At 39.1% G+C, this 27252-nt stretch overlaps 1 protein-coding gene across 2 annotated transcripts in view; it reads right to left on the reverse strand.

The window, feature by feature from the left end:
• Positions 1 to 27252, reverse strand: part of lrfn5a (leucine rich repeat and fibronectin type III domain containing 5a) — a 134606-nt gene that overhangs the window by 15668 nt on the left and 91686 nt on the right. For both annotated transcript variants that reach the window (XM_026152836.2, XM_080293444.1), the window contains 6 exons: positions 10706 to 10930; positions 10344 to 10472; positions 10078 to 10258; positions 8304 to 8459; positions 7183 to 7439; positions 5089 to 5556 (listed from right to left, as the gene is read on the reverse strand). In XM_026152836.2, coding sequence (XP_026008621.1) covers positions 5089 to 5556; positions 7183 to 7439; positions 8304 to 8459; positions 10078 to 10258; positions 10344 to 10472; positions 10706 to 10902 — 1388 coding nt within the window. In that variant the 5' untranslated portion in view covers positions 10903 to 10930. The remainder of the gene's footprint in view (positions 1 to 5088; positions 5557 to 7182; positions 7440 to 8303; positions 8460 to 10077; positions 10259 to 10343; positions 10473 to 10705; positions 10931 to 27252) is intronic.

Genomic DNA, 27252 nt, shown 5'->3' on the forward strand with positions numbered 1-27252 from the left:
TAACAGCAATCTATACCCCGCGAAATAGAGCAGGCCTTTAATTGTGGAAAGCAGCTCAGGCAGATAAAATAGTACAGAAAGGATCAGAATTTGATCAGCTTTATTTCATTGGACACTGGTCCAAATGGACTGAGAAGTGATTAATAATCACAACTCGAGACTTCAAATGTTCTGTAGAACAAGAATTGTCAGATCTTCGACCGATAATTTAGTCATATTTTAAAGACAAACCAAAATGTTATCTTGTTTAATATTTTAATATGCAAAGATTTGCAAGATTTCTTTGAGTTAAAGGAAACTGATATGTATTTTTTCTTTGCAGTTAATTCTTTGCAGTTCTTTGTCCATTAATCAGGACAATAGGTCATTAATCAAATGTTTTTTAGATTGACATATAATGTCAAATTATATTTTGTTGCAGTCCAACTGCCATTTTTGGGATTCCCAATATTCAATGTAACTAAAATGGCTATGGAATAAATCCAGATTATTTTCTTACTCATCTCCAACAAAGCGATGTACCTTCCTGTGAAGAGATACCTTGAGGACAACATTTAGACAATAATGTAGGTGAATATGTTTTATAGAAAATATCCTTAAACAAATAAGCTAACATGCATGTGTTTGAACACAAGCACAGAAGGGGCCTACACACAAATCCCCAGCAGGACACAACTTTAGAAACACTGCTAACCACTCACCATAATGCTACCCACCCTAAATAAAACTAATCATGGTGCACTTCCTTTTCTTCATTATTCCCTTTAGAGGTCACCACAGTGGATTACCTCCCTCCATCTCACCCTATTCCCAGAATCAACATTCTTCACACCAACCCTCTTCTCTTTTCCTCCTGCCTGTAAGCTGCATGTTCACCATCCTTGGTCCTATATATTTACCATCCCTCCTCCACATATGTCTAAACGATTCTCAGCTTTACCTCTGTAACTTTGTCTCCAAATGATACATTATAAACTGTTCCTTTCACTCATCTTCACCCACTCCATGCTATCTCTCTTGTGCACCGTCCGTTGCTTTGGATGGTTGTCTCTAGGTATTTAAACTCAGCTACCTTGACTACCTCTACTCTTTCCAGCATCTTTCCACCTGTCTCATTCACACACATGTATTCTGTTTACTTCTACTGACTTTCATTTATTTTCTTTCCAGAGCATGCTTTCTGAAAACATCATACTCCATGACATTCATAGCAAGTACCCTGAATATACTGTCTAGTGGTAGTCAAGTCTCAGAATTCCATCATTTAAGCACTGTCAGGCCAAGCTGGAAGACGACAGTTTGAGAGATGCATGTTCCAGATTCTAATCTACGTCCCCATATGAAAAAAAAGAGACATACTGTCTATAATCAGACAAACGTGTGGCTATTCATTAGGGCTGGGCCATATTATACCGTTCACGGTAATACCGGTAGAATGTTAGGCAACGATAGGAAAATGAAATATCGCGATAGAATGGGAGTAAAACGCGCATGCGCAGTGCCTTTGTTTTCATACGCACATGGCCGATTGTTGAGTGAAACAGATGAACCAGAATTGGTTTGTAAAAATGGTGCAACTTCAGTGATGTGGAACTGGTTTGGTGTTTGTCCGTCAGATACACAACAAAGCACATTTTTTTGCAGAACATGCAAGCAGCCGTTGTTATTGTCATATTTGTCGGACTAAGATGCTCTTAAATCTGGGAGTAATCTGGGTCCTATAAACTCCGTATGCTTCAGGTCAAACAACACTGCAGCATCACTTAGAGTTAAAAATTGTCTAAATTCTTTCATCTTTAATAAAACGATCAGCATTGCTGCTTTACCAGGTGTAACTATAAAGTTTAACTTCCAGGCATCCATGAAAACAAAAGTTATTACATTTAACGGAGTTAGAAGTTAGCAGGAAGCTAGCGGAAGTTAGCTCGCTAGTTTCGCTAGTTACCTAAGCATGATATAGCATGTTCTGACTGAGAGATTTCTGAAAAAAATCAAACGTACAGCTCTGCTATCACTTCCAACATAAATGAAGACAGGAAACTAAACAGCAGTGACGTTTGTAGGGTTACTGAAGTTGGGCTAGCTGGTATATAATGATGTGCTATGTGATCGCTAGCGACACAGCTATGTTAGCATAACAAACAGTGAAGCTGGAGGACGAACACTAACACTTTTCCACTTATAAAAGTTAACGTGAAGGTTCTTCATGGTTAGAGACAAATGCAATCGCATGGCAGGATGCTGTAAACGGACCAAACTTCAGTCAGGAGAACAACTGAGATAATCCATCCACAATACGAGGTTAGTCATTAATATACTGCAACAACATGGGAATAGAGCAGCTGCCAGAGAATTCAACATTAATGAATCAATGGTACAGAAGTGGAGGAAGCAAGAAGAATGAGTTTAATAAAGTTTGATTTATCTGACTGCTTTGTTTCGCTTAATGTGCTTTATAATCCCGTGCACCTTATGGTCCGAAAAATGCGTACTGCACACTGCAGTTTAATGTTGCAAAGCACCTCTTTTTAACTTCAGTGGATATTATACATGGTTATGCTCAGGATATGTCAGCCCATTTCTACTGGAAATGCCTTTTGGTTAAACTTTCAGCAAGGAATTTGCATTTGCACTGTTACATTTTTATAAAGCTTTAATGTACATAAAAACCAGCTTCTTGTTTAAGTGAAAATAAATGGAAGGTTGTCTTTTTGCGCTAGTAATGTTGTGGAGTTGTATTTTGTCTCGCATCAATTATATCGTCGGTTATATCGTTATCGCAAATTTTCAAATATATATCGTGATAAATATTTTTGGCCATATCGCCCTGCTCTACTATTCATCTTTATTTTTTCTCTCTTAAAGCCATGCAGTTTGCTGGGCTGTCTCTCTAACATTAAAGACAAAGAAATTACTCATGTTAATAAAAACTAGAATGCCAGTGAGATTGCTTCTCTGAAGAGAGGTTTACTATGGACTAGACCGGACTCCGCAATAGAAATACAATCCTTAAGCAGCAGGACTGGTGTTAAAACAGCAGTACTGTATCAGTGAACATCTGCCGGTCTCTCAAGTGTCCTTGAGCAAGGCACCAAATCCCTGTGAGCTCCAGGGGTTCTGTTCTGCAGCTGACCCCAATCTCCCTCAGGAAGAAGTAGTGGGTTTAGGTTTCCCTGCACAAATCGATACAGAATCAAGTATTATAACTCTTACTTTTCAGTTTTGCAGCAACTAGCAGGGTCATATGGTTAACATAAATGAAAGGGTACACTTGTGAAGATTTAAACCGTCACTCACTGCATTCGACTCACTGGGGAGTAAAGCACAGAAATGTCTATTGTGGCATTGAACCTGAAAAGTAAGAGCCCCACCTGACAGTGACAGTGGGGCCATGTTACCTGTGTCTATCATTCTCTTTCCTGCCTACATTCACAATTTTTTTCCTGCCATCTCCCTTCGTGTTCCATTCATCCTTCTCTTTTCTCCCTCTTTTACTATTCTCTTTTTACCACTCTGTCCCTCCTCTCTGTCTTTGATGTGCAGGTAATGAAAAAGCAGAATCAATTGGCTGCTGCTTTGTGCAAGCAGAGGTGTTGAATGGAAATCAATCCGTTACCTAAAGACAAGGGAACTGCAAAATAACACAGACACACCCAAAACTTCCTACTGAAAAAAGGGAGAGTAAGAGGAAGTGGGGAATATGAAAGGACAGGACGAAAGAATAAGCGATCTAACGAAGAGAGGAATGATCAGCGTGGGTCGTGATAGGCTGTCTAATAACTCCCCCTCTGTGGCCCCACAGAAAGCTGCTTGTTTGTAGTACTTAATGTAGTATTTTGAAGTCTCAAGGTGAAAGTCTAAATGCACAGACTCTGTGCTGTGAATCTAAGCGAGAGCAACAGAACAGCTGTAATGTTATCTTAAAAAGACGGACAGCTATAAACCCTACTTGTCCCGTCTCTGTATGTTACACTTTCTAAACGGGGTTTAGCGACAAAGAATTATGAAGAAAGAAGACTTTCCTGGAAACCAAGGTCACGGTCATGATGACCCAATTGGTCATTCCCGGTGTTCCCGTTGACCATTATGCATATTGATGTACGTGTAGGGATTAGTAGCGATAGGAAAGAGATTTCCCTATGGAAGCTTGAGGTGTTTGCTAATTCCCCCCCCCCCCCCCTAATTTACTGGAGTAAATATTTGGCTCAAATAACAATCATTCCCTGTGAGACTGATCTAATCTGTGTAATCCTGTGCAAACAACAAAAGTCAAGAAAGGCCAGCAGAGCCCTCGCCGTCAAGGCCATCCTGTTTGAGTCAGCAGGCTGGACTGTTTTGTGTTAGTTTGCGAGATTGTCAAACACTCTCATGTTTCTTTGCTTTCCATCCTCGTCTCATATCCTTGTTAGTCTAACTTGCCCCGATATGAACTTTTTGTCTGTCCTGTAAGGGAGTAAATAAAGACGGATTATCTGTGCATATGCTCTGATAAAAAACAAGCTTATTGTCTTCCACTTTAGGATTAATTATGCAAATTTCAGACAAGGAAGTGTGTAGGTTGAAAAAAAAAATCCCAGTGAATACATAATCATTTTCATGATCAAACAGAATTGGCAAATACACATTTTTTGTTTGTTTTTTAGGGTATTTTAACCTAGAATTTCCATGGTCATGGCCTCGGTTTGCCCATGTGCATAAATCTCACTTACCTTCAAGCTCATGCAGAGACTTCATAGTGACCTTACAACTCCCACATGTATCCCTTTCACGGCCAGCATTCTTTCTTCGTAGTGCCCCAGTAGCCCACTTGGAGTGGCCTAATAACTCCCTTATAGTCACCTTGCAGTGCCAATATATCAGCCTTGTAGGTATGCCAGTGCCCAGATGCCTTACATTCTCACTTCTCTCCAGCTGTTCCACTTGTATTTCGAGTGAAAACATTTTCCAAGAGGATTATTAAAGTTAGATCTATTCTGATGTAATTTGATCTATGCTGCTCAAGCTTGGCTCATTCTCTCAGTAGGCCACATCATATTCAATTTCTCACTCTGTGTAATGAATGTTATGCAGTGATGCTGTCAAGATTACCTGTAAACCAGTGAGTCATCCTGGCTTCCGTTATACTGTATCTGGAACATCCGAATTCCTGGTATATTCCTCTGGAAGTTGAACTTGATCAGTGCAGTTGATGACGTGGCCTCAGCTGTCACCACCCTCTTATCCACACCACTCTTCACATCACCAGTCACGTTGCTCCCGTTGGCGCCGCCTCGGGTTGACGTGGAAATGTCCGACGATCGCGTGTCAGACTCCTGGATGTTGTTTGTGTTGTTGGAAATGTGCGGGAGTTTGATAATAACCAAATCCACTGTTTGGTGAGCCTCGCCGGCGGGGTTGGAGGAGATACAGGTGAACGAGCCAGTGTCTTGCACCTTACTGATGACAATGTCCAGAGTCCCGTTAGCGTAGACAAGTGTTCTGGAGGAATTAGAGACCAGTTTACCCTCAGGAGAGATCCAGTGAATGGCTGGCTCTGGGTCACCTCTTGCCTTACACCTTAAAAGACAGAAAACCAGTGAATTGAAACTTGAAACAAGACAGCACAGGGACAACAGTACAGTAGAAGCAAATCTTAATGCTTAATGGTTTCTGGAATCCTGCTACTTTTCCTCTGAGACTTGGGTGAAAAGTAAGAGGCTGAAACTTATCTACTATGTTGACAGAGCACATTTGAATTAGAGTACAAATGATAGCCTTTGTACTACAGTTGGTTAGCTAATAATGGAGTAGTATTAGGTTGTAGTAGTATTACTTCTATATTAAAAGGTTTCTGGGTCAATAAAATTATTATAACTCAATGCTGACATTTAAAAATTCCTTGTCTTGGTGTAAAATTAGTAAGTTAAGATACTAAAAAAGTAGTTATTAATTTTTTGTGTGTTATAGTTCATAGCTCTTTTGAGACAGAGATCCAAATAAACAGCCAGAAATGGTATCAACCAGTCAAATTTTATAGCTTAATTCATGTCTCACATGCTATAAACCAAAAAAGAAGAGTCAGAAAAAAACAATGTTCATAATATTCTATTTCATCAAACAAAAAATGGTTTCGCAACAAAGCAGACTCAATTTGAAGGATTCAAATTAGAAACAATCAAAGTGAGGAGCATGTTTGTCAGGGTAATTTAGCTTTCCCCTTTTCTGCAGATAATTACAATTACTGTGAAGTGCTTCAAAAGTTATAGAATAAGAGCTAACAAAAATCACATTTTTAGCTGGAGTCACACTACACATTCTCCACACATGGTTGTTAATGTTAGAAATGAACTAAAAAGGGCTCCTGGGATGTGAAGTTCATTTGAAGTGAAAAAGCGAGAAATGAAAGTGACACAAACACATACATTTAAGCTGTTTCAACCCTAACCCCAGACTTTTTAAAGGGTAAAGATATGCAAATTGCACTGTGTGTGCATTTCTTCAAATTTAATTACTAAAGATTTGTGTTCATTTGTTGACATTTTCTACCAAAGGTTTTTAAAGTTAATTGGTAATTATGTGACAGCGCACCTCAGATGTTGCAGAGGAAAACTTGAGTGGTGAAAAGTGTGTAAAATAATTCCCCCATTTTTTAAAAGCAACAAATAATGGTCACTCTTTTGAGTAACAATATTACTACGATAAAGTAAGTGCTGGGTATAAAAATGTGTTGTCAACACCTAATTACCTAACCATACACTTTCTCCACTTTTTCAATTTCATGAAATAAATTTGTATTGCACAAGATTGTTAGTAGAGAGTATTTCCTTCCCATATGATTGCTGGGTTTTCTCTGAATCTATTATTGTACGATCTACTGTACAATATAAAGCGCCTTGAAGCGACTGTTGTTGTGATTTGGCGCTATATTATATAAATATAACTGAATCGAATTGAATAGAAAAGCTGTTGTTGTCTTGATTTAGTTTTGTCCTGTAAAGTCTTTGGTAATATTTGTGTCTGTTGCTGATGTTTTATGTGTCAGTAAGCAGTGAGGCTTTTCATATTCTTGCATGTTTGTGCAAGTCAGGTGGTTACAGGATGATGGCAAAACTGCACCACATAATAAAAACTTTACTCCCTGATTATTATTGATTTCATAACCACCATATTATGTTTAGATGCAATTCTAGCAAGAACTGATACCTGAGAGCAACTCTCTGGCCTTCAAGGACCCTCATCTCGTGAGAGTATCTGGTGATGAGTGGAGGCTCGCAGAGAAACTCCTCTTCAGGGATGGACCAAAAGTATCGGCCAGACAGGTGCTGGGGTGTGGCACACGTCTCCAGGTCATCCTCCCTGCTCAGCCTTCGCAGCCAAAGTAACTCACAGTTGCAGTGGAGAGGGTTGCCACCGAATGACAGTGCAAAAGAAGAGAGGTGCATCCCTGACGTTGCTAGAACCTGGGAGTGCATTAAAAAAATGTGAAAATTAGAACAGCAACATTTTTATAGACAATTCCACTACGTTCGGTCGAGTTTGGTCAGTTGAATGTGTGGTTCCTTGCTCCATCATAAACATAAACTACTTAATAATGAGAATTAAGAGAGCTGGAGACTTGTCCTTACATTTGACTCTAGAATACTTTGGTATACAAAGGAGCATGGTCAACTCAATGATTGCAAGGTGCCCAGGACCTGAGGCTGCAAAACAAGTCCAAATAATGGGCTCTCGATTCTATGCACGACAGTTGGTATGGGGTGTCTGTGCAGATAGGCTGTGACTGGTGATCACCAAATGTGGCACTGTGCTTTATGGCCATCAATACTTCTACTCTGGACTCTTCTTTTTAGATAAGAAAGGTTTCCTTCTTTCAAATCTTCCAAACAAACCATACTTTTCACTTTCCTTGTATTTGTACTACTGCAATTTTAACATTTAACATGCTAAATAAGGGCTGCAGAGTCTGAGATGCAGCTGCTGGATTTTTGCAGTTTGTCTGAGCATTGCATGGTCTGATCTTTTGCTGAGATATTCAGTGTGCTCGAGCCCAGCAAAATGCACATACTAACAGTTTTTAGAGGTGGTCACACCTACTTTGATTGCATTTGATTTGCAGCTTTTTTACATTACAGTAAAATAAATTGATTTAATAATTGCACTGAAAAATAGATAAACAGCTTTAGCCTGCTGATTCACAACCTGTTTTTATTTTATTTTGCGTGAATTCCCCAAGGACTTAATTGCCTAAATACGGTGGTATTGTGTGGTAGGCTGTGTTTAATGTTTTTGATTGAATGTGGTGGGAAAGAAAATTCTAAGAATACCTGTGCTCGTTGAAAAAGTGGGTCAGGTGGTAGCTTTTGGAGTTTATTAGAGGTGACATCCAGCCGGTTTAGTTTCTGTAAAAGGGAAAAGGTTCCCTCTGGAATGTATTCCAACATGTTGTGGTCTAAACTCAGCGTGTGGAGGCTTGTCATTCGCTGGATAAATAACAGAATAAAAGAGACATTTATTATTGTTTCTTTCAATGTGGTTAATTTTTCACACATTCGATAATGATAAGGGGAACAGAGCAAGGAAACAAAATGTGTGGTGAAAAAAACCTCTTTTAAAGTTTTAAAGTTGACTATACTTAGTTACCAAGCATTACAGTACTGACATTACCTACTAACACAGGGGTCAGCAACCTTTAACACCCAAAGAGTCATTTGGACCCGATTTCCACGCAAAAGAAAACACTGGGAGCCGCAAATACTTTTTGACATCTAAAATGTACCCAATGCACCCAATATCCTTCGGGGTCAACCTTCAGGATCAATAAAGTTTTATTGAATTGAATTGAATTGAAAAATGAAGATAACACTGTATATATTGTTTTTTACCTTCATGTATGTGTTGCTTATGAAATCCATGAAGTGCTACAGAGAAAGTTACATTTTATTTATGTAATTAACACATTTTGAACTCTTAAAGAAATAAAACAAAAGGAAAGACACCCAGCTGAACTAAAATGATCCATGTAGCAAACAAAAACTGTTGTGAGCCGCCGCCCTTATATCGCCTTTGGGCTTTTGGAGCCTTGACCTGACTTTTAAAAAATAATTTGAAAAAAAGCACTATGCTGCTAAAAAATGAAAAATAGATATTTGCAAAATTCTGCCTAGTATGTATTTTACCTGGTGTGTGGCGGGACGTGGTCTGCAGCGCCGCTGCAGGGGAGGCGAACGCAATCACGCCTTGCCGCCTTTACGTCTGTGCTGTCTATGCTGTTGTGTTGGTGTGTGTCAGGCTGTGAGCTGAAAAGCTACAGCCGGCTGTATGCGTCAGCAACCGTGTGTGAAAAGTGGTCAATAAAGAGATGCTGAAAAGCATGTTCATGCAAACATCGTCGGGTCTGCTGTGATGTGTTTACAATGGAATTTCTGGTCCTGAACCTCTGCGCACAGCGTCTGCAAATCGGGGCTGTATGAAGTCACTTTCATCTTTACGCAGGACTGTAAGCTGTCATCTGTGAGGGGTGAGCGGTGTTTGTCTTTAACATTGTTCACGGTGGAGAACAGCTGCTGACATAATGTGGATCCGAAGATCCATAATTGGCCTACCTGGGGTTGAAAGTCTCAATAAATGCACGGTGTATCGGCGGGTATACCGGCTTCCGCGAGTGTGACGCTTATTTTGAGCAATGAAAAAATAATAGAATATAATTTTATTTTTATATTTCAATATCACAATAATCTTCCAATTTAGAACTACAAGTTAAAAAAGAACTAACATAAATAAAATATGCTTCAGCTAAATACTTCTATTTTATTTTCCCAAACCACGCGGAGCCGCACTATAAGGACTAAAGAGCCGCATGTGACTCCGGAGCCACAGGTTGCCGACCCCAGATCTAACACATCTTGGCTATCAGTGAAACTGCATATACAGTTATTGAACTGTCAACATAATGACCTCTGCTTAGTCCCAAAGCTCATTTAAGTCTAAAATAAATGCACCCACATTTTTTAAGGACTTTGCCTCGGGATGCTTTTTTTTTCCAATGCCCTCCAGCCAAACAAGCTTCAAAGTAGTGTTGCATGTTAAAGAGGTTCTAACCTGGATGGCCTCCCATGGAATAGTGTCGAGGTTATTGTAACTAAGATCCAATTCTTCTAGTGCCAGCAGGTCATTGAATGCTCCCTGGTGAATCATGACCAGTTGGTTGTTGTTCAGAATCAGGTGATGAAGCTTGGACATCCCACTGAATGTATCATTGCCTATCCTCGTCAGTCGGTTGCTGTGGGAAATTGAAGAGAAATAAAACTTCAGAGAAAACGTATAAATAAGATTTCATATTGTAAGACATTATTTTTAGTTCATACCTGTTGAGGTGCAGGGCTCTGAGGTTTTCCAGATCAGCAAAGGCATGAGGTGTGATGTAGGAGATGGTGTTTCTGGATAATGTCAGGTCCACCAAACGTGTCATGTTTGCAAAATCTTTTCTTTTCACACTTTGGGCAAAGATGAGACAAAAATAAAATATCGTTAAAATGAGGTAACTGCCATACTAGTGACCCACATTACACTTATAAAATACAGTCTAGCGAGAGTGGCAACTCATATAACATCATGTACTGCAGTAATGCAGACGTTCTACCAATAGAGTTTCAACAACAGCTATCGAAGGGTTTTAATGTAAATGGTTTAGTCTCATGAGTATCGTTATTATTGATGTGACGATCACCTTGTGACAAAATTGTCAGCCAGTCGTAGCTCCACTGTATGTCTGTCAATGTTGGGTGGGACAAATAGTAGACCTTTCTTGGCACAGAGGGTTGCCAGGTTGGGTGACAGTATTTGACATACGCAGCGTTTTGGGCATATCTGTGCCCGCACAGCCATAGCGACGGCCAGCATTACACACAGTACCAGCCTTTCCATGGTTACCCCCCGTACCTGGAAACAACACCTAAAATAAATGGAAACAAGACAGACCAAGAGAGAGAAAAAGAGATGTTAATGACATTTGAAATGAGATGCATATAACTAAGTGAACTGGTCCCATCAATTGGCCCCAAACTCCTGGTTTGCAGTCACATACACTTGTTACTGCCATCTGGAGGCCATTTGGATCTGTTTGATATTTAGTAGGAAAGAAGGAAAAACTTATGGCAAAAGTAAAATGTTAAAAACAAATGGAATGTGACAAAGAAACTGAGATAAAACATGCTTCCCCATTCAAAAGTCTTTTTAAAAGGAAAGGATGTACTTCCTCAAGCTTCTCTGTAATAATACATTATCTATCACCAACTGCACATCCTTTGATATCAACTCAAATAACTGAATGCAAAGATGTATATTAAAAGTCAAGTGTAGATATGATGATGAGTGCAGTACGGAGACAGGTGGCTGGGCCTCTAAAAATCATCTGTGGTGGATTTTTTGTGCACGTTAAAGAATAAAGTGATCAGTAGGGCTGCTCAATTAATCGAATTTTAATCACGATTACGATCTGGGCTTTCAACGATCATTAAAAATGACTGAGCCGATTATTAGCCCCTCCCTCATTTATCCGCGACACCTTAAAGGCCGGTCCGTGAAAATATTGTCGGGCATAAACCGGTCCGTGGCGCAAAAAAGGTTGGAGACCGCTGATTAAGAGGACCCGAGGGAAGCTCGGAAAGCTAAGCAGAAGTTATTTGGAGAGGAGAGTGACTGCTGTTGGTTGAAAAGAGAGGTAAAAAAACTTCAGTGGTGTTGCACACTATTTTATATTATTTTTTAAAGTCATTGTTAACCCTTTAAATCCGGTCAGAGCAGCACGCTCCGTGTTGTGTAACTATTTTTAAATCCCTGTAGAACCTGAACCGTGTAAGCTAGCGCAATAATTTGTTTTGCATATGAAACCGGAGGAGTTGTACTTACAACTTATGCCATCAGCTTGTCCTCGGTCACGGTTTCCTTCCACATATAGCTTTGCAAAAACTGCATAAAAAGCGCTTGCAGGAACAAAAACATAATACTCCAGAAACACGCTTTGCCGATCCGACCAGCTGTTCGTAACACTTCCCACAGTGAAATGATGCACCTGCTGTTTTCTTTGCAAATTTGCATCATAGGATTGTTTTTTGTTTTTCCTGCAGTATATAAAAATTGCTGTATCTCCAAAATAAAACTATGAAGACACTCAAAATAAATTTCCTGTTGTTGTAAACTATTTTTTGCAACTCTATTGTATTTAAAGTTTTGAGGGATAAACCTCTTAAATTTCTCCAAGTAGAAATATATGTAAACAAAAGCGATTTTCAATTTTTTTTGTAGTTTATTGCACTTTTTTGCAATTTATGTAATTACTATGGACTTAATGCATACATATTATTAAAATATGGGCTATAACAGTTGTATTGATGTATAGCAACTTGAAATGCTCCCACAAATGGCACTACAGCATGTAAAAAAAATAATATAAGCTCTGGTGGACTTGGTTCTATAGTAGGTCTTAAAGGGTTAAATAAATATCGTCAAATAATCGTGATCTCAATTTCAGTGAAAATAATCGTGATTATCATTTTTGCCATAATCGAGCAGCCCTAGTGATCAGTCATGGTGATCAGAAAAAAAACAAACTTTATAACCAAACATGACTATGACCACCAAACAAGAAGAGGGTTTTATTAGTCTCATTTATTGCTCAGCAGTGTTATTGTGCATGAACATGAGTGAAAAGGCACACATACTCAGTCATCATTAACAAGCCGCAGTGCTTGTAGTTAATTAGAGTGTTAGTGCGAGAGTGCAGGGTGGTCAGGGAGAGAGAGAAAATCCTCATTAATGGCAACCTTGATTTCAGGTTTGAAGGACATGGGAGAATCACCATTAAACAGATCACAGTACAAACAAGCATGCACACGCAAACATCTACGCATTCACAGAAGAACACAACACAGACATAATGAGGGTGAAACAGAAGTTGAGGATTTGTCTCTGTGAACTTTTCTCACACTTTTTATTTGAACACAAATGCAGCAAAACAATAGAAACAACTTGTATGCTGTGTGTTCCATAATAGGTTTGTTAAGATGTTTTAAAGTTACAACTGGGAATGCTCACTCTCTCATAAGATAACCTATTATAAATAACACACCATGGCATATGTATAGGTAAACTGTTTTATTCATGGCCTGCTACTGCTTTATAAATCAAATCCAAACCAAAAAGGGAAAAATATCCCACAAAACAGATTTTTACACTCTGAGAATCCAAGAAGGGTAAAAACATAAACCTCAACCTCAACAATAACGTCTTAGTTTGGTCTGCTTTGAGAGAATTGCCCATAATATGTCATTACTTTGAAGACTGATTTGTTCCAATCAGTGTCTTTGCTGAGAAGCAGCCAGTTAGTGGAAAGGACATGAGTGCAGAATGAAACAGCAGCAGCATTTTGAGCCATTTCAACAAAAAATGAATTTTAAGCCAGAGTATTTGCAAAGAAAGCACATGGTACGGCCGGTTCATCTAACCAACTTGCGTAGCTGGTGTTCATACCATTACCCGAGTCCCTGTGTAATAAAGGAGCCGCACAACCGAATGTCTTGTAGAAAGCAACACGTCTCATCAGTCCTTGGATGTCATTCCCATCACTAACAAGCACACAGTGAAGGTGTTAAAATCAAAATGCTTTTTTGTTCAATTTTGCCTCCATCTGTGGTGTGAATTCATCACTGTGGTGTTCCTGCACTGCACTTCCCAGACATAGACTGTTAGTACAACCAACACTGCTCATGCTAACCTCATAGTTCTCTTGTTTATTCCAAACTGGAACCACATTTTGTTTTTGTCAGATGTATTTTTCCTGGAGAAGAATTACAAGATCCTACCACTTCCAGTCTCTCTGTGGTGGCTTTGTTTTTGTGTATCACTGTTTTTTATTCCATTGTTATCATTTTGTTGTCATACTTAGCCTCTTCATGGTTGTTTTGCAGCTCTTATCTTATCTTATCACATCACTTTGAGGATATTTTATTGCTTTTTCCTTTGTTTTTCTTATGTGTGTTACTTAGGTTGTTCTGCATCCCTTCCTCTCTTGTCTTTTGACTGGAAAAGACAAATCTGAGCCAGGTCTTCTTGACCCTTTGCATGCCTGGGTCTGTGTCCATGTTCAGTTCAGTAATCCTTCCATGGCCATTTAATGTTGGGGTGAGTGTCAGGCTCCTGGGCTTTGGAGCACTGGCCACTACATAACCTACCTGGAGATCAAAAGTATTTTTTGTATCCTACTATTTGCTACTTTTAGATTTTCAAACTACTGTAAATGGCACCTGTATGTTAAGACCAGAGTTTAATAAATTATATAGAGTCGTGTAATATTAACACACTACCCAGGACTGATTACAAAACCATTCACCAATCTGTAGTCTAGTTGTGAGGTCCTCTCTCTGTACTTCTTACATCTGTGTGAAATCACTGACATGAAATTTGCTACGATGTCAGAGGTCGTACAAGTCCAGTTTTTCTTTTCCTCTCTGTTTGAGTGCAGCGAAAGAAGACCAGAAAGATGGAGCAGCAGCTAAATAGATCACCGGATGACTCATATGCTCTGGTGCTACAGAAAGAGCAAGAGAGCGAGCGAGAGACAGCTCTTGACCTTTCTGACACGAAAGCAGATATCACCTCATTAATTACTCTGAGAAATGACTGTAATGAGAATGAACGAGTGAGACAGAGAAATGGAAAGGAAACGGGGAGAATTATCAGAGAGAGTGAGGAGGAAAAAAAGAGCGATCAGAGAGCCAGCTAATTAAAATGAGTGCTGAGGTGTGAAAGAAAAAGGGGGAGAGGGACGAATTTCATTTAGAGAGAGGAGACGAGGCAGGATAGATGAAGAGGACGTTGTTCTGTCACGCTTTGTATGCGATATGCAAACCGTAAAGCCATCCGCTACACAGGAGGGATAAGGTTATATGTCACACACATATAAAAGTGAGCATTTCACCAGCACTGAACTTAATTTTCACACAAACTCTTCTTCACTCGCAACCTGATGTAGCTTGAGGTGACATGTAGGACCACTGGGATCAAATGGAATGGTGAATTAACCAAAGGGATTATGGGTAAGGAAGACAAATTAAGCTCTGTTTGCAGCGATGTGTAAAATACGATTCTGTTTCACACATGTGTGTGCTGCTTTATCCACTTCTTTGAAATCCATCCACCCTGTTCCCCCGAAGGTCTCCCATAAAGCCAGTTTCACCCCTGGCTTGCTCACTGATGAACAACCGGCTTCCCCGGACAGCTCAAATGGATTCTCCACACGCTCCATATACTGAAACTGATCTCGGGCTGCATTCAAATCTCACAGGGATAACCAGAGGCACAACTTGGCAGTTAAGAGTGGTGGCTTGGAAGTATTCGCACATTCAAACTTCTTTGAAGCTGCGGAGAAGCCACCATTGAAGACTTTTTGAGTGTTTTTTTTCCTCCTGATGAGCTTTTCACACATCCAATAAGCGAGTGATACAAATGTGATCATGCACTTTATGGTAAACCATTTAAATGACACTTTAGCAAATTCTATTCTCAACAAACTAATTCAACTCCCCCAACGCTTTACCACGACCACACAGTTATTAATACGCAATATAATAATAATAGCAATTAGCACAAGCATACATGCTGACAACAATTTCAACCGCTTGTATAGGTTATGTCATAGGGTCAAACAAAGGTTCAACAAAGTTTCCCCGCAGAAATCTAAATCAGACCTTAGACTGCCCATCATTTGAAGCTTGCACGTAAAGTAGGAACTAAGCGCCTAGTCTATTTCTCCAGTGACTTACCACAAAACCTGGCTAAATTTGCAAAAGTGATGCACAAAAGATGAAAGTTAAAAACTACCTGCGATTATTTAAAGTGACTCATTAAATAAAACAGCACCTGTTCCGCTGGTATTCATCTCTGAGTGACTGTTGTAAGTCGAGAGCTCGTAGCAACAATCTTTACCACGTGACGTGGATGTAGCATCAGAAGTAGGAAACTACTCTGACAATCCTAAAGTGTCATCCAGTGGTTTTGCAGGGCTCTTTACTGAGGAGTGTAAGGTAGTTTACTACAGCACTTGTTGTGTTGAAATAGATTATTTATGTCAGTGTTAGGAAAACCCTTCACGCGTTTAAGGGTCCTCCCACAGTCTGAGAGGACTGGGCTCTTGTTGGTGAGAGTGACATTTGTTTACTGCGAAGTATTCTTCCTGACAGGAAAAAATACACTGAAGCTTACAACCTCCAGATATTAAAGTGATATAGAAAATTAGATTACCGCAGGGACTACATTTAAGAACATTAAGCATTAGTTCAGGTGCATCTCAATCACCTATTAGGGAAAATAACATGCAAAGCTCAAGCTAATCTATGACATTACAATAAAGCTGTTGATTTTGTATCATTTGCAGGTAATGAGTCTCGCATTTTAGTTATCTGTGGCTTATAACTCACCTCATAGTTCTTCAAAAAAGTAAGTGCAAGATGTTATATCACAGGCCTTTCCTGAATGTTTTCGTTCATTTGGAATATCCCTGAGTTATTATACAGTGGGGCAAAAAAGTATTTAGTCAGCCACCGATTGTGCAAGTTCCCCCACCTAAAATGATGACAGAGGTCAGTAATTTGCACCAGAGGTACACTTCAACTGTGAGAGACAGAATGTGAAAAAAAAATCCATGAATCCACATGGTAGGATTTGTAAAGAATTTATTCGTAAATCAGGGTGGAAAATAAGTATTTGGTCAATAACAAAAATACAACTCAATACTTTGTAACATAACCTTTGTTGGCAATAACAGAGGTCAAACGTTTACTATAGGTCTTTACCAGGTTTGCACACACAGTAGCTGGTATTTTGGCCCATTCCTCCATGCAGATCTTCTCGAGAGCAGTGATGTTTTGGGGCTGTCGCCGAGCAACACGGACTTTCAACTCCCGCCACAGATTTTCTATGGGGTTGAGGTCTGGAGACTGGCTAGGCCACTCCAGGACTTTCAAATGCTTCTTACGGAGCCACTCCTTTGTTGCCCGGGCGGTGTGTTTTGGATCATTGTCATGTTGGAAGACCCAGCCTCGTTTCATCTTCAAAGTTCTCACTGATGGAAGGAGGTTTTGGCTCAAAATCTCATGATACATGGCCCCATTCATTCTGTCCTTAACACGGATCAGTCATCCTGTCCCCTTGGCAGAAAAACAGCCCCATAGCATGATGTTTCCACCCCCATGTTTCACAGTAGATATGGTGTTCTTGGGATGCAACTCAGTATTCTTCTTCCTCTAAACACGACGAGTTGAGTTTATACCAAAAAGTTCTACTTTGGTTTCATCTGACCACATGACATTCTCCCAATCCTCTGCTGTATCATCCATGTGCTCTCTGGCAAACCTCAGACGGGCCTGGACATGCACTGGCTTCAGCAGCGGAACACGTCTGGCACTGCGGGATTTGATTCCCTGCCGTTGTAGTGTGTTACTGATGGTGACCTTTGTTACTTTGGTCCCAGCTCTCTGCAGGTCATTCACCAGGTCCCCCCGTGTGGTTCTGGGATCTTTGCTCACCGTTCTCATGATCATTTTGACCCCACGGGATGAGATCTTGCGTGGAGCCCCAGATCGAGGGAGATTATCAGTGGTCTTGTATGTCTTCCATTTTCTGATGATTGCTCCCACAGTTGATTTTTTCACACCAAGCTGCTTGCCTATTGTAGATTCACTCTTCCCAGTCTGGTGCAGGTCTACAATACTTTTCCTGGTGTCCTTCGAAAGCTCTTTGGTCTTGGCCATGGCGGAGTTTGGAGTCTGACTGTTTGAGGCTGTGGACAGGTGTCTTTTATACAGATGATGAGTTCAAACAGGTGCCATTCATACAGGTAACGAGTGGGGGACAGAAAAGCTTCTTACAGAAGACGTTACAGGTCTGTGAGAGCCAGAGATTTTCCTTGTTTGAGGTGACCAAATACTTATTTTCCACCCTGATTTACGAATAAATTCTTTACAAATCCTACCATGTGGATTCATGGATTTTTTTTCACATTCTGTCTCTCACAGTTGAAGTGTACCTCTGGTGCAAATTACTGACCTCTGTCATCATTTTAAGTGGGGGAACTTGCACAATCGGTGGCTGACTAAATACTTTTTTGCCCCACTGTAACTGAAGTATCTTATGATGTACCCCAGTTTTAAAAGTTTCCCTTATGGTGTAAGATCAACATCAGATATTATAATGAAATCCTTTCAGTGAATTTGTTGCTGTTACATGTGTTAGTTATCGTAAATCCACTTTATACAACTCGCCTCGTTCCCCCATTCATACAAGCACTTTTTCTATGTTTTTTTCCTTTCTATTAAAGTGCTTTTATCTAACTTTCATACACATTCACACTCTGATGGATGCATCAGTGAGCGACTTGGGTTTAATATCTTGCCCAATATTTGGAGCAGCCAGACATCAAACCACCAACCTTCCAGATTAATCGATGACCTGCACCACCTCAGACAGCCACCAGGTAAGAACAAGCAAGCATTTTTTCTTTGATCTGGATGAATTCACGTTTTTAATCATTTAAAGTTTTCAAGCTGACTCGAGGATGACAAAAAAGAGAGGTTGACTTCAGAGTTGTTCTGTAGCTTTTAACCACATTGCATCAGATTATTGACACAGAAATGATCACATTTAATTTTCTGTTTTTTCAGCACATTAAAGAGAATATAGCCCAGCAGATTCTACCCTACTTTTGAAGTTTCCAACTAAAGTAACAGCCCCAAAATCCAGCAAGACATGTCTTCAGAATGTAATTCAAAATAATAACCTTGAACTCTGTGGATAAAAAACGTGTGAGAATTTTTGTCCTAAACACTAAACGAGAAGGATTTTTCTTTTTTAAAGGTTTTATTTTAGCCTCTTCCAAACTGCAATTCAGCTGCAACCCTACCGAATGGGATGCAACAGAAATAAAGCAAAGCATTGTATCCACTTTAATATTTACTGATGGGCCATGCTTGGAAACTTTCTAAAAGTGGCAGCGGGTCAATAACATAACCTTGTACAGGAATCACCAGGGTGGAAAGGGTTAAAGTGCTCGTAGATATTGCCACTGGGAGCTCATGTGACATGATTGAGAGCTCCAGAGCAGTTAATATGTGGACCCTGTGTTTTCTTTAGCTCGGCACGAGACATGAGCCATACACACTAAATGACAATAAATGCAACTTATTTGTGGTTATTCACGTTAATAATGATGTCAGATCGAATCAAAAAAGATTTGTTGTGTTTCGTGTGTTCTTTTTTGACTTGGAAAAGCATGTTGGAAAAAAGCTCCCACTTCCCTGTTAATTTCACTCATTAATGCAACTAAGCACTTGCAGGAAATGCACCCACCTATTAAAGAAGGATCTGGGTCAATCGAAACAAAATTTAAGCTAAATGCAACAACATCCAGCGCTAGTGTTTGCATGCTCACAGACTTTAAGAGAATTAAAGCTTGTAGGTTATACTTGTTGTTGCTGGAAATACCTTTCAGCTTCTGTTTTTCATTTTGTCAATCAAATTAATAGCTTACATGGTCTTCTGTGGCTACAAGCCTGCACCTTTCATGGCTTATACCAGCATCTAATGCATAACAAAATGCACCAATGCCCAGACCACTTAAAGCAAGGGTGTCCAAACTTTTTTCACTGCGGGTCACATACATAAAAATATAGGAGGGGCTGGGCCACCTACTAGAAATTAGGTATATAACCTTAACTTTAGTGTATTAAAGTTAGAAAAATCACTTAAAAGTGATCGAATACGTTATATTGTTGAATATAATTAAAGACAAAACTGCCTTCATCACAGCTTTCCATAAGCACAGCTTCATCAGACAGTTGCAGTTTAATGTTGGCTGACAAGTCTTCAGTGCGTCGCACAACTGTATCTCTGGACATGCTGACGTTGTTGAAGTCCTGCACTTTTTCCGGGCACATTATTTCAGTGACTTTAACGAGGCCGTGTTTTATGAGGTCTCCATCTGAAACAGGCTTGCCATGTCTTGCGATGAGTTGGGCGACCTCATAGCTGGCTATTGGAGCCTTTTCCTGGACAATTTGAGCACGAAAAAAATACTGTTGCTGGCCCCGCAGGAGAGCTACCATTTGCTTTAATTTCTGCTCTCGCTCAGCACCAGTGTAGGATGCATAGGCCTGATGTTTGGTTTCATAATGAGGTCGTACATTATACTCTTTCATAACTGCCACAGTTTCAGTGCAGATCAAACAGACACACTTCCCCTTGAATTCTTTGAAGAAATATTCACTCTCCCACCGTGTCTGAAATTCTCTGCATTCACTTTCTACCTTTCGCTTCTTTGGTTCTGTTTAGTAACTTGGGGTACATTTCTTCTGTGATTGTCCTTTTAGGTGGAGCAACTGCCTTGATCAACAGCAGCTCCCCATGATGTTAAAACTAAGAAGTGCAATACACTCAAGCAAAAGTTGATGTGCGGCCATATTCTATTCTATTTATAAAATTACTTGTGGGCCAATTAAAAATGGCCCGCGGGTCACAGTTGGCCCGCGGGCCGGAGTTTGGACACCCCTGACTTAACGTAACCTGCCGGCTTTGTGTTCTCTCTCCTGCACCGTTTGCTTTGTTTTTCTGTGCGTCCACTGAAGTAAACCTTATGCTTAAGCTAATGGTTTACTCACTTGAACAACAGGGGTCAGCAGCTGCCTAAATACATCACAATTACTCTTTATTCAATTAGTGCACTGTGAGAACGTAGCGCTGAGTAGGCCTAAACACACACACACAGGAAAATGAATCCCAGCCGCACCAAGACTTAAGTCTAATCTGTATGCATGCTTTGCATTTAAAACAGATACTCGATACCTTCTGTGTACATACAGACACACATTAATTATAATAGTGATAGATTTGCTAAAGATTCCACTTAATAATTTTAAAAAATATCAACCTAACCTAAAAATGTGTTAAAACATTCTTCAATTAACCTTTTCATCTCAGTGGTCAATGTGCAAAAAACAGGCTTTATCAATCACTAAAATACAAACTACCACTACTTGTGGTGATGCATTTATCTGAGAAGCCTGTTGGTACTAGTATGAGATGAGCAGTGAAGCAGGTTTAACACCATAGTTCCCACAAACACTATCCTGAAAAGACTGTTAGAATGCATAACTTGAACAAAGAAAGGCTGTAATATAAATATTTTTTATATACTGTAAAGAAAAAAAAACAATAAGACCAACTTATATCAGGATTGAATGGAGTGCCACCTTTGCAGGTAATATTCAGGTTGACCATTTTAATCCATAATTGTATAGTTAAGCTTAATATTTTGGTATTGGGATAAGGACTAATCTGTGTAACAACAGTCATGGAAACTAGAGTATAAATGTTCATAAATAATATGGAGCAGGTACAGTTTTCAACTGCGAGTACCTAAAATTACCTAAAAAACAAAAAAACAAATGCTGCTGGATACTCGTTACTACTGTAACAGTGTTCAAGAAAGGGATGTATGCTTCTGTTTGCAGCAGGTGAACACATTGTGCAATCCATTTTTTATACTTCTGGTCTTTGTGGCATTTAAAAAACGTGAGTTTTATATATAAATATCTCTCATTCCCAGCTATATGTATTACCAGAACAACTGCTGGTTAGGAAAGGGGTTTACTGAACAGTCTATTTCAGTCTCTCCACCTGACTTTATACTGAATTCATTCTGCACATGCATGTTTTCATTGCATTAAGGATGAAAAATCCTCCTTAAGCCTGCCTCCTGTCCTGCATCACAATCTCCGCTTCATGACAGAATTGGATTTAATGGTTCAAATCAAACCAATCAAAGGCAGATACAGACAGCTGGATGATTTATAGGAGTACACGAGCTGCCCGAAATTCAAGATGATCACCGCCAAGGTCATTCTGGTAGGAGTGGAACGTGAGAACACACACATGCCCAAAAGCCATAGGCGACACACTGATGTGGAAGCATGTTTAATGCATGCACACAGAAATGTATACTAGATGTACTATCCTGAGACATGTATTGATTTTAGATTCAGTTATAAATGCACTGGCTTCTGTTTTTGTATGACTGAGAACAGAAGAGAAGCAGTAAAAGGAAGAAAGCAGTGAGACAGTAAGATTTGTAACATGAGATCTTGGCGGTTTGGTGCTTTAAGTGCCTGATTCATGGAGAAGCTGTGTAATATCTGGTCTACAATTCTATTTCTGCAACATTGCATCACACCACTATTTTTCAAGAGACAGCAAAGTATCACTGAATGGATGCACCCTCATGTTCACAATACACTTTCTATGCTATAAAATCTGTCAAAATGCACACAGATGCATATATCAAAGCGGCTGAAGACACTGTGTAAAACTGTCTCAGCTCATTATTTTATGAGGTATCAATGACGTTTGGTGACTGTGGTTTAGATTAGAATGCATTCTGTATTAAGATAAAATCTTGAATGAGGCTAACTGGAAACTAACTGGAAAGCTAATTGGATTGTTATATTCAGAACAAAATACTTCAGAAATTGATCCCAGAAGATGAATCCCACTCACATTGGTGATGTCCTGAATTTTTCGAATCTGATATGTTAAACCATCGTTTTACTCATTTATTTCACATGCAGATTAAGATTTTGCATTTGAAATGATAAAGCATCCCATGGATTGCCTTGATGTTCACTGTAGTATACTTAGGTGATCCTTGGATTTAGATGTAGCATCAGGATTGGGCCAAGTATGTACAACATTTTAAAACATAAAAACATCCATAAAAGAAATGAGACTGTCAAAATCCTCAGTTGTACTTTTTGTTGGCAATGTCTGCAATTTAACATTTTGTGATTTAGCAGAGTGATTTATTTTTGGGTGTTTTTGTTTTGTCATCCTAACAAAAAATGTTTTTATTCCATCAATTCGCAGGAAACACTTTAAAACCTCTAACATGTGTTAAAATAGTCGTGCATGTTCAAAACAAACAATTTATTTTGAGTACACCCAGTAAAAATCTAGGCTTTCACAATATGAAAACAATAATGGTTCCTAAATGCCCAGAGCTACTGTATGTGTAATGCAGGGTTGGTAAATAATAATTGCTATTTATGGCTGTGAGTATAGCTCGAAGGCCTTTTGGTGATCTTCTGCAAAGCTCTCTTAAGATTAACAAGCTTTGTTTCTGCTGGGCATCATTTTTTCTGAGTGCATGCAACAGGTGAATAAAAGAAGCATTTATGACTCATAGTCACAGGATGAAAAGTGACTGAGTCTCCTTTGAAAAGCATTCCCTTGATTTTGAATAAAGGCAGTTTGGAGACCGTTATGAAGAATTTTCTCGAAAAATATTCTCTGTACTAGTGCAGCACACAGATGAGGGTGCTTTTAGATTAAAATTGTGAATACATATGATAACAGAACGATGTGGATTGAAGCAAAGAAGGGCTCACTTCAATTTCATCAATTCATATTTAATACCTGCTTTCCTGCTCATGGCCATGAGGTCTAGCTCAATTGGAAATTCTTAACCTTGAGAACAAAATTCCTGGTTGTTTAATTTTAACTGAAAAAAAAATTAACAATCCTTCCAAAAATGTAAGGCTTAAAAGACTCATTAATAGCTTCTGCCTAATCAAAACTGCAACAGTGCATAAATAACAGCCTTAGATTAAGGTGTTTACTTTTACGCTGAAATAAAGAGTACCATTTATCTCACTGTCATCTAAATTTTTATATCACATACCACACGCATCCCATACTTGAAGCACAGGTATGTATGTTTCTTTCATTCTATTAATCTATACCACCTTTACAGATACACCTCATTTTCATATACTCGTACATGTATATATGAGAAGAAATTAGAAGGACACACCTAACATATCTAAACTCTCTTATGTATGTCCCTTTACAGTGACAAGTCCCACCCAATATAGTTAAAATGAGAGCCATTACCAACTTTTGGAAGATTGGCAAACCAAGAGAAGGGAAGCATCTGCTGCCTACAACTATGACTTTCTGTTACATTCAAGCAAGCACACGTTAAAAAAATTAAGGATATTTTAACCTACAAAATGGCACAAAGGAAATATAGACAAAAAAGTGTCGACAATATTGGAGGGAGAGTGGATATTTGAGGATTCAAGAACAAGGGTGATGTGCAGAGCTGTAGTAACTACAGAGGGATAAAGCAGATGAGCCATGACGTGAGGCAAGAGAGGTGACAACAGTGAGCAGCAGCATGGCTTCATGTCGAGAAAGAGCACTACAAATGTGATGTTTGCTTTGAGAGTGTTGTCGGAGAAGTGTAGAGAAGGTCAGAATGAGCTGCACTGTGTCTTTGTAAATGTAGAGAAATCACATGATAGGGTCCCAAAAGACGAACTGTTGCACTGTCATGAGTGGCAGATAAATTGGTGAGGGTTGTGTAGGACTTGTATGAGGATAGTGAGACAGTGATGAGACTTGAAGAGGTGGAGATATGATTTGGAGAGAAGAGGAATGAGTTCAAATACCTGGGGTCAACAATACAACGCAATCAACTATGCGAAGAGACGCAAAGAAGAGAGCGCCCTCCATCCACTCCCCCCACTTAGGAAACCTGCTATGATTTATGGTTTGCAGAAAGTGACATTAACACAAAGGAAACAGGCAGAGATGGAGATGGAGAGTTAGAAAGGAGTATATCACAGGGACAACTCACGTTGAGCAGTTTGCATATCCTGAACAAAGGGCGGTGAAAATGGAGCTCCCAGGCAGGAGAAAAAAACCTCAGAGGAGGTTTACAAATGTAATGATAGAGGATAGAGAAGACTGGAGTGACAAAGGTGGATGCTTTGGACTAAAATGGAAGCGAGATTAATTCAAATTAAAACCATGTAGGTTGTTATGGTGTAACATTTATTTCAATATACAAAAACATTTTTAAAAATGTGTCTTTCTCAATATTAATACTGATACATGCTTAATTAGAAAATAGTCGCGTGTCAGTAATACACTTTTATTGCTAAAAAAATTATGTACTGTAAATGTCTTAACCCTGTTTAGACGGTTGGAAGTCAACATGGCAGCAAAGTGAGTGCACACTTACAAGCAAACTGAGCAAAACCAGAAGGAATGATAAACTTAACCAGCAGGGTTATTTTACAAGCAAAATGTTGCGTTGTTTCTGACATAAATAAATGCAAAACAAGTGAATCGACCCCTTCTGCAAAAGGAAGTGGGATTACTGAGATGAATTTGAAGAAGAGGGGGAACGATACACAGAAAGGGTTTATTTTCATAATTAGGTCTCTAGGGTGAAAAAAGTATTAATGGTGAATTGGAAAGGGGCAATGAATATTTTATTTAAGCACTATAAATTGGGTCAGCCTCCTTTATATTAGAATAAATGAAAGATAGAAACTGGCAGTAATGGATTCAAATACAGTACTATGGTAAGTAGGATAACATAAAATGAAGAGAGAAAGACAAAAAAAAGAAAGGGACAGTCTTTTTATTTAAGACATCAAAATGGCTTTAATATAGCTAATAAAAATGCATCCCAGCAAAAATTAAATAACTAGAAAAAAGTACTTAATTATGGGCTGATTTATCATTAGATTTATCTAGAAATTACAAAATATTTCTGACTAATATTCACATATTCTTTAGTATTGATGTAGAATGACTTTATTTTATGGGTTGTTTTGGGGGTATTAAAACTAATCATGAACGCACCACCTACAGGATTTCAGAAAGTTAATAATTAATAAGCAAAATGCAACACAATCATCAGAAACAGAGCAACATTAACATTTGTTTGGAGTTGTATTTCTGGCCTAATCTCTGTTTTGGTCTCCACCATTGGGTGACTGTTTAAGGAGTGAGCTCTTTTTTTCTTTGATCAAGTGCTCTGACACTATAAAAGGAAAATAATTTACTTCCAGATACATATTCACATAACCTAGCCACAAATATATACAAAGTGACATGGTGAATTGGAGTTAGTAGCAAAGTCATATTGTAGCAGTCTTTTGTAGTGTCTGAGAGCACCGTGTGCACAACTAGCGTTTTTAGTTTAGAGAAAATCACAGTCAAAGTTTTGCTCAGTTTTCTTTCTCCATATATTTTTATATAGATAGCTTAAAATGCACAGCAACGCTAACAAAACTGTTTTATTGATCACAGGAATCTTTTCAAGCTTAACACAATGAACACATCTACCCGACTAGCTGCGAACACCATCTTAGTGTTACGTGTTGGGTTCCCAACAATATGCCCCATAAAACAGTCTGCTTCATAGAAGAATAAAACACTTTGTTTTACGGTGTTTAATTTTTGAATTTCTTCTAATGTTTTAAACCGTCCAGCTTCACCTCCTGGTCAGCTGGTCCGGTAGCTGACATGGAATCACTCACAAGTGTCTGCACCAGCTGCAGAGTCTCCTGTCAAAGATGCCTAATGGACACACTTAGTTGAGAAAGCTTTATTGAACGGGACTATTTCCTCTTCCGTTACTCTAGCAACTGAAAGCATTGCAATATGAGGCATAATTTTAAATGAATGCATGGGTGTTATCTGACAGCAGCGTAGGAAACTGATCATTTCATAAGGAATAATAAAATGCAATAAAGCTGCATTTTTCATTACTAAAATGCATTGAAAGGCTGCCTAGAACACTCACACATACGTTGAACCATTCACTCACTTTTAGCAGTCACTTTTTCTCCATCATTATGTGCGTTCAGATTTCATAATTAAGTGGCTATTTGCGTATGTCGGCACTCTAATGCTAGTCTGGAAATGCCTTTTTTTGTGCCAATAAAGTACCTTTGATTTGAATGGATGAAGACAGAGCAGGGAGAGAGAGAGAAAGACAGAAAAAGGTGGGAGGATGACAAACAGTTTCCATCATCATCCTCCAGGCAAGAGGAGGCTGCACGCTTATATAAGAATACACATGCAAAACACACACACATGCATTTGAATGCGCACAACAACATTGTTTTTGTTTGTTTATATGCAGATCAGTAAATGGGGCTGGCCTACAGAGCAAAATGTTGTGGGAGGGCATGGCAAACATATTATGGCATTAGCTTGTAATGACACTTTGTCGGTCTGTGTGTGTGTGGTATCTGAAAATAGCCTGCATGAGAGCACAACGTGGAATGTGGAAGCATTACACTCTGGTCTCACATATCGCATGTGCCTGTCTGTCTCTCATCTTATTTTCTACTGCACTGCACTAGTGCATTT

Source organism: Astatotilapia calliptera, chromosome 19, assembly GCF_964374335.1.
Source record: "Astatotilapia calliptera chromosome 19, fAstCal68.1, whole genome shotgun sequence".
Taxonomy (NCBI): domain Eukaryota; kingdom Metazoa; phylum Chordata; class Actinopteri; order Cichliformes; family Cichlidae; genus Astatotilapia; species Astatotilapia calliptera.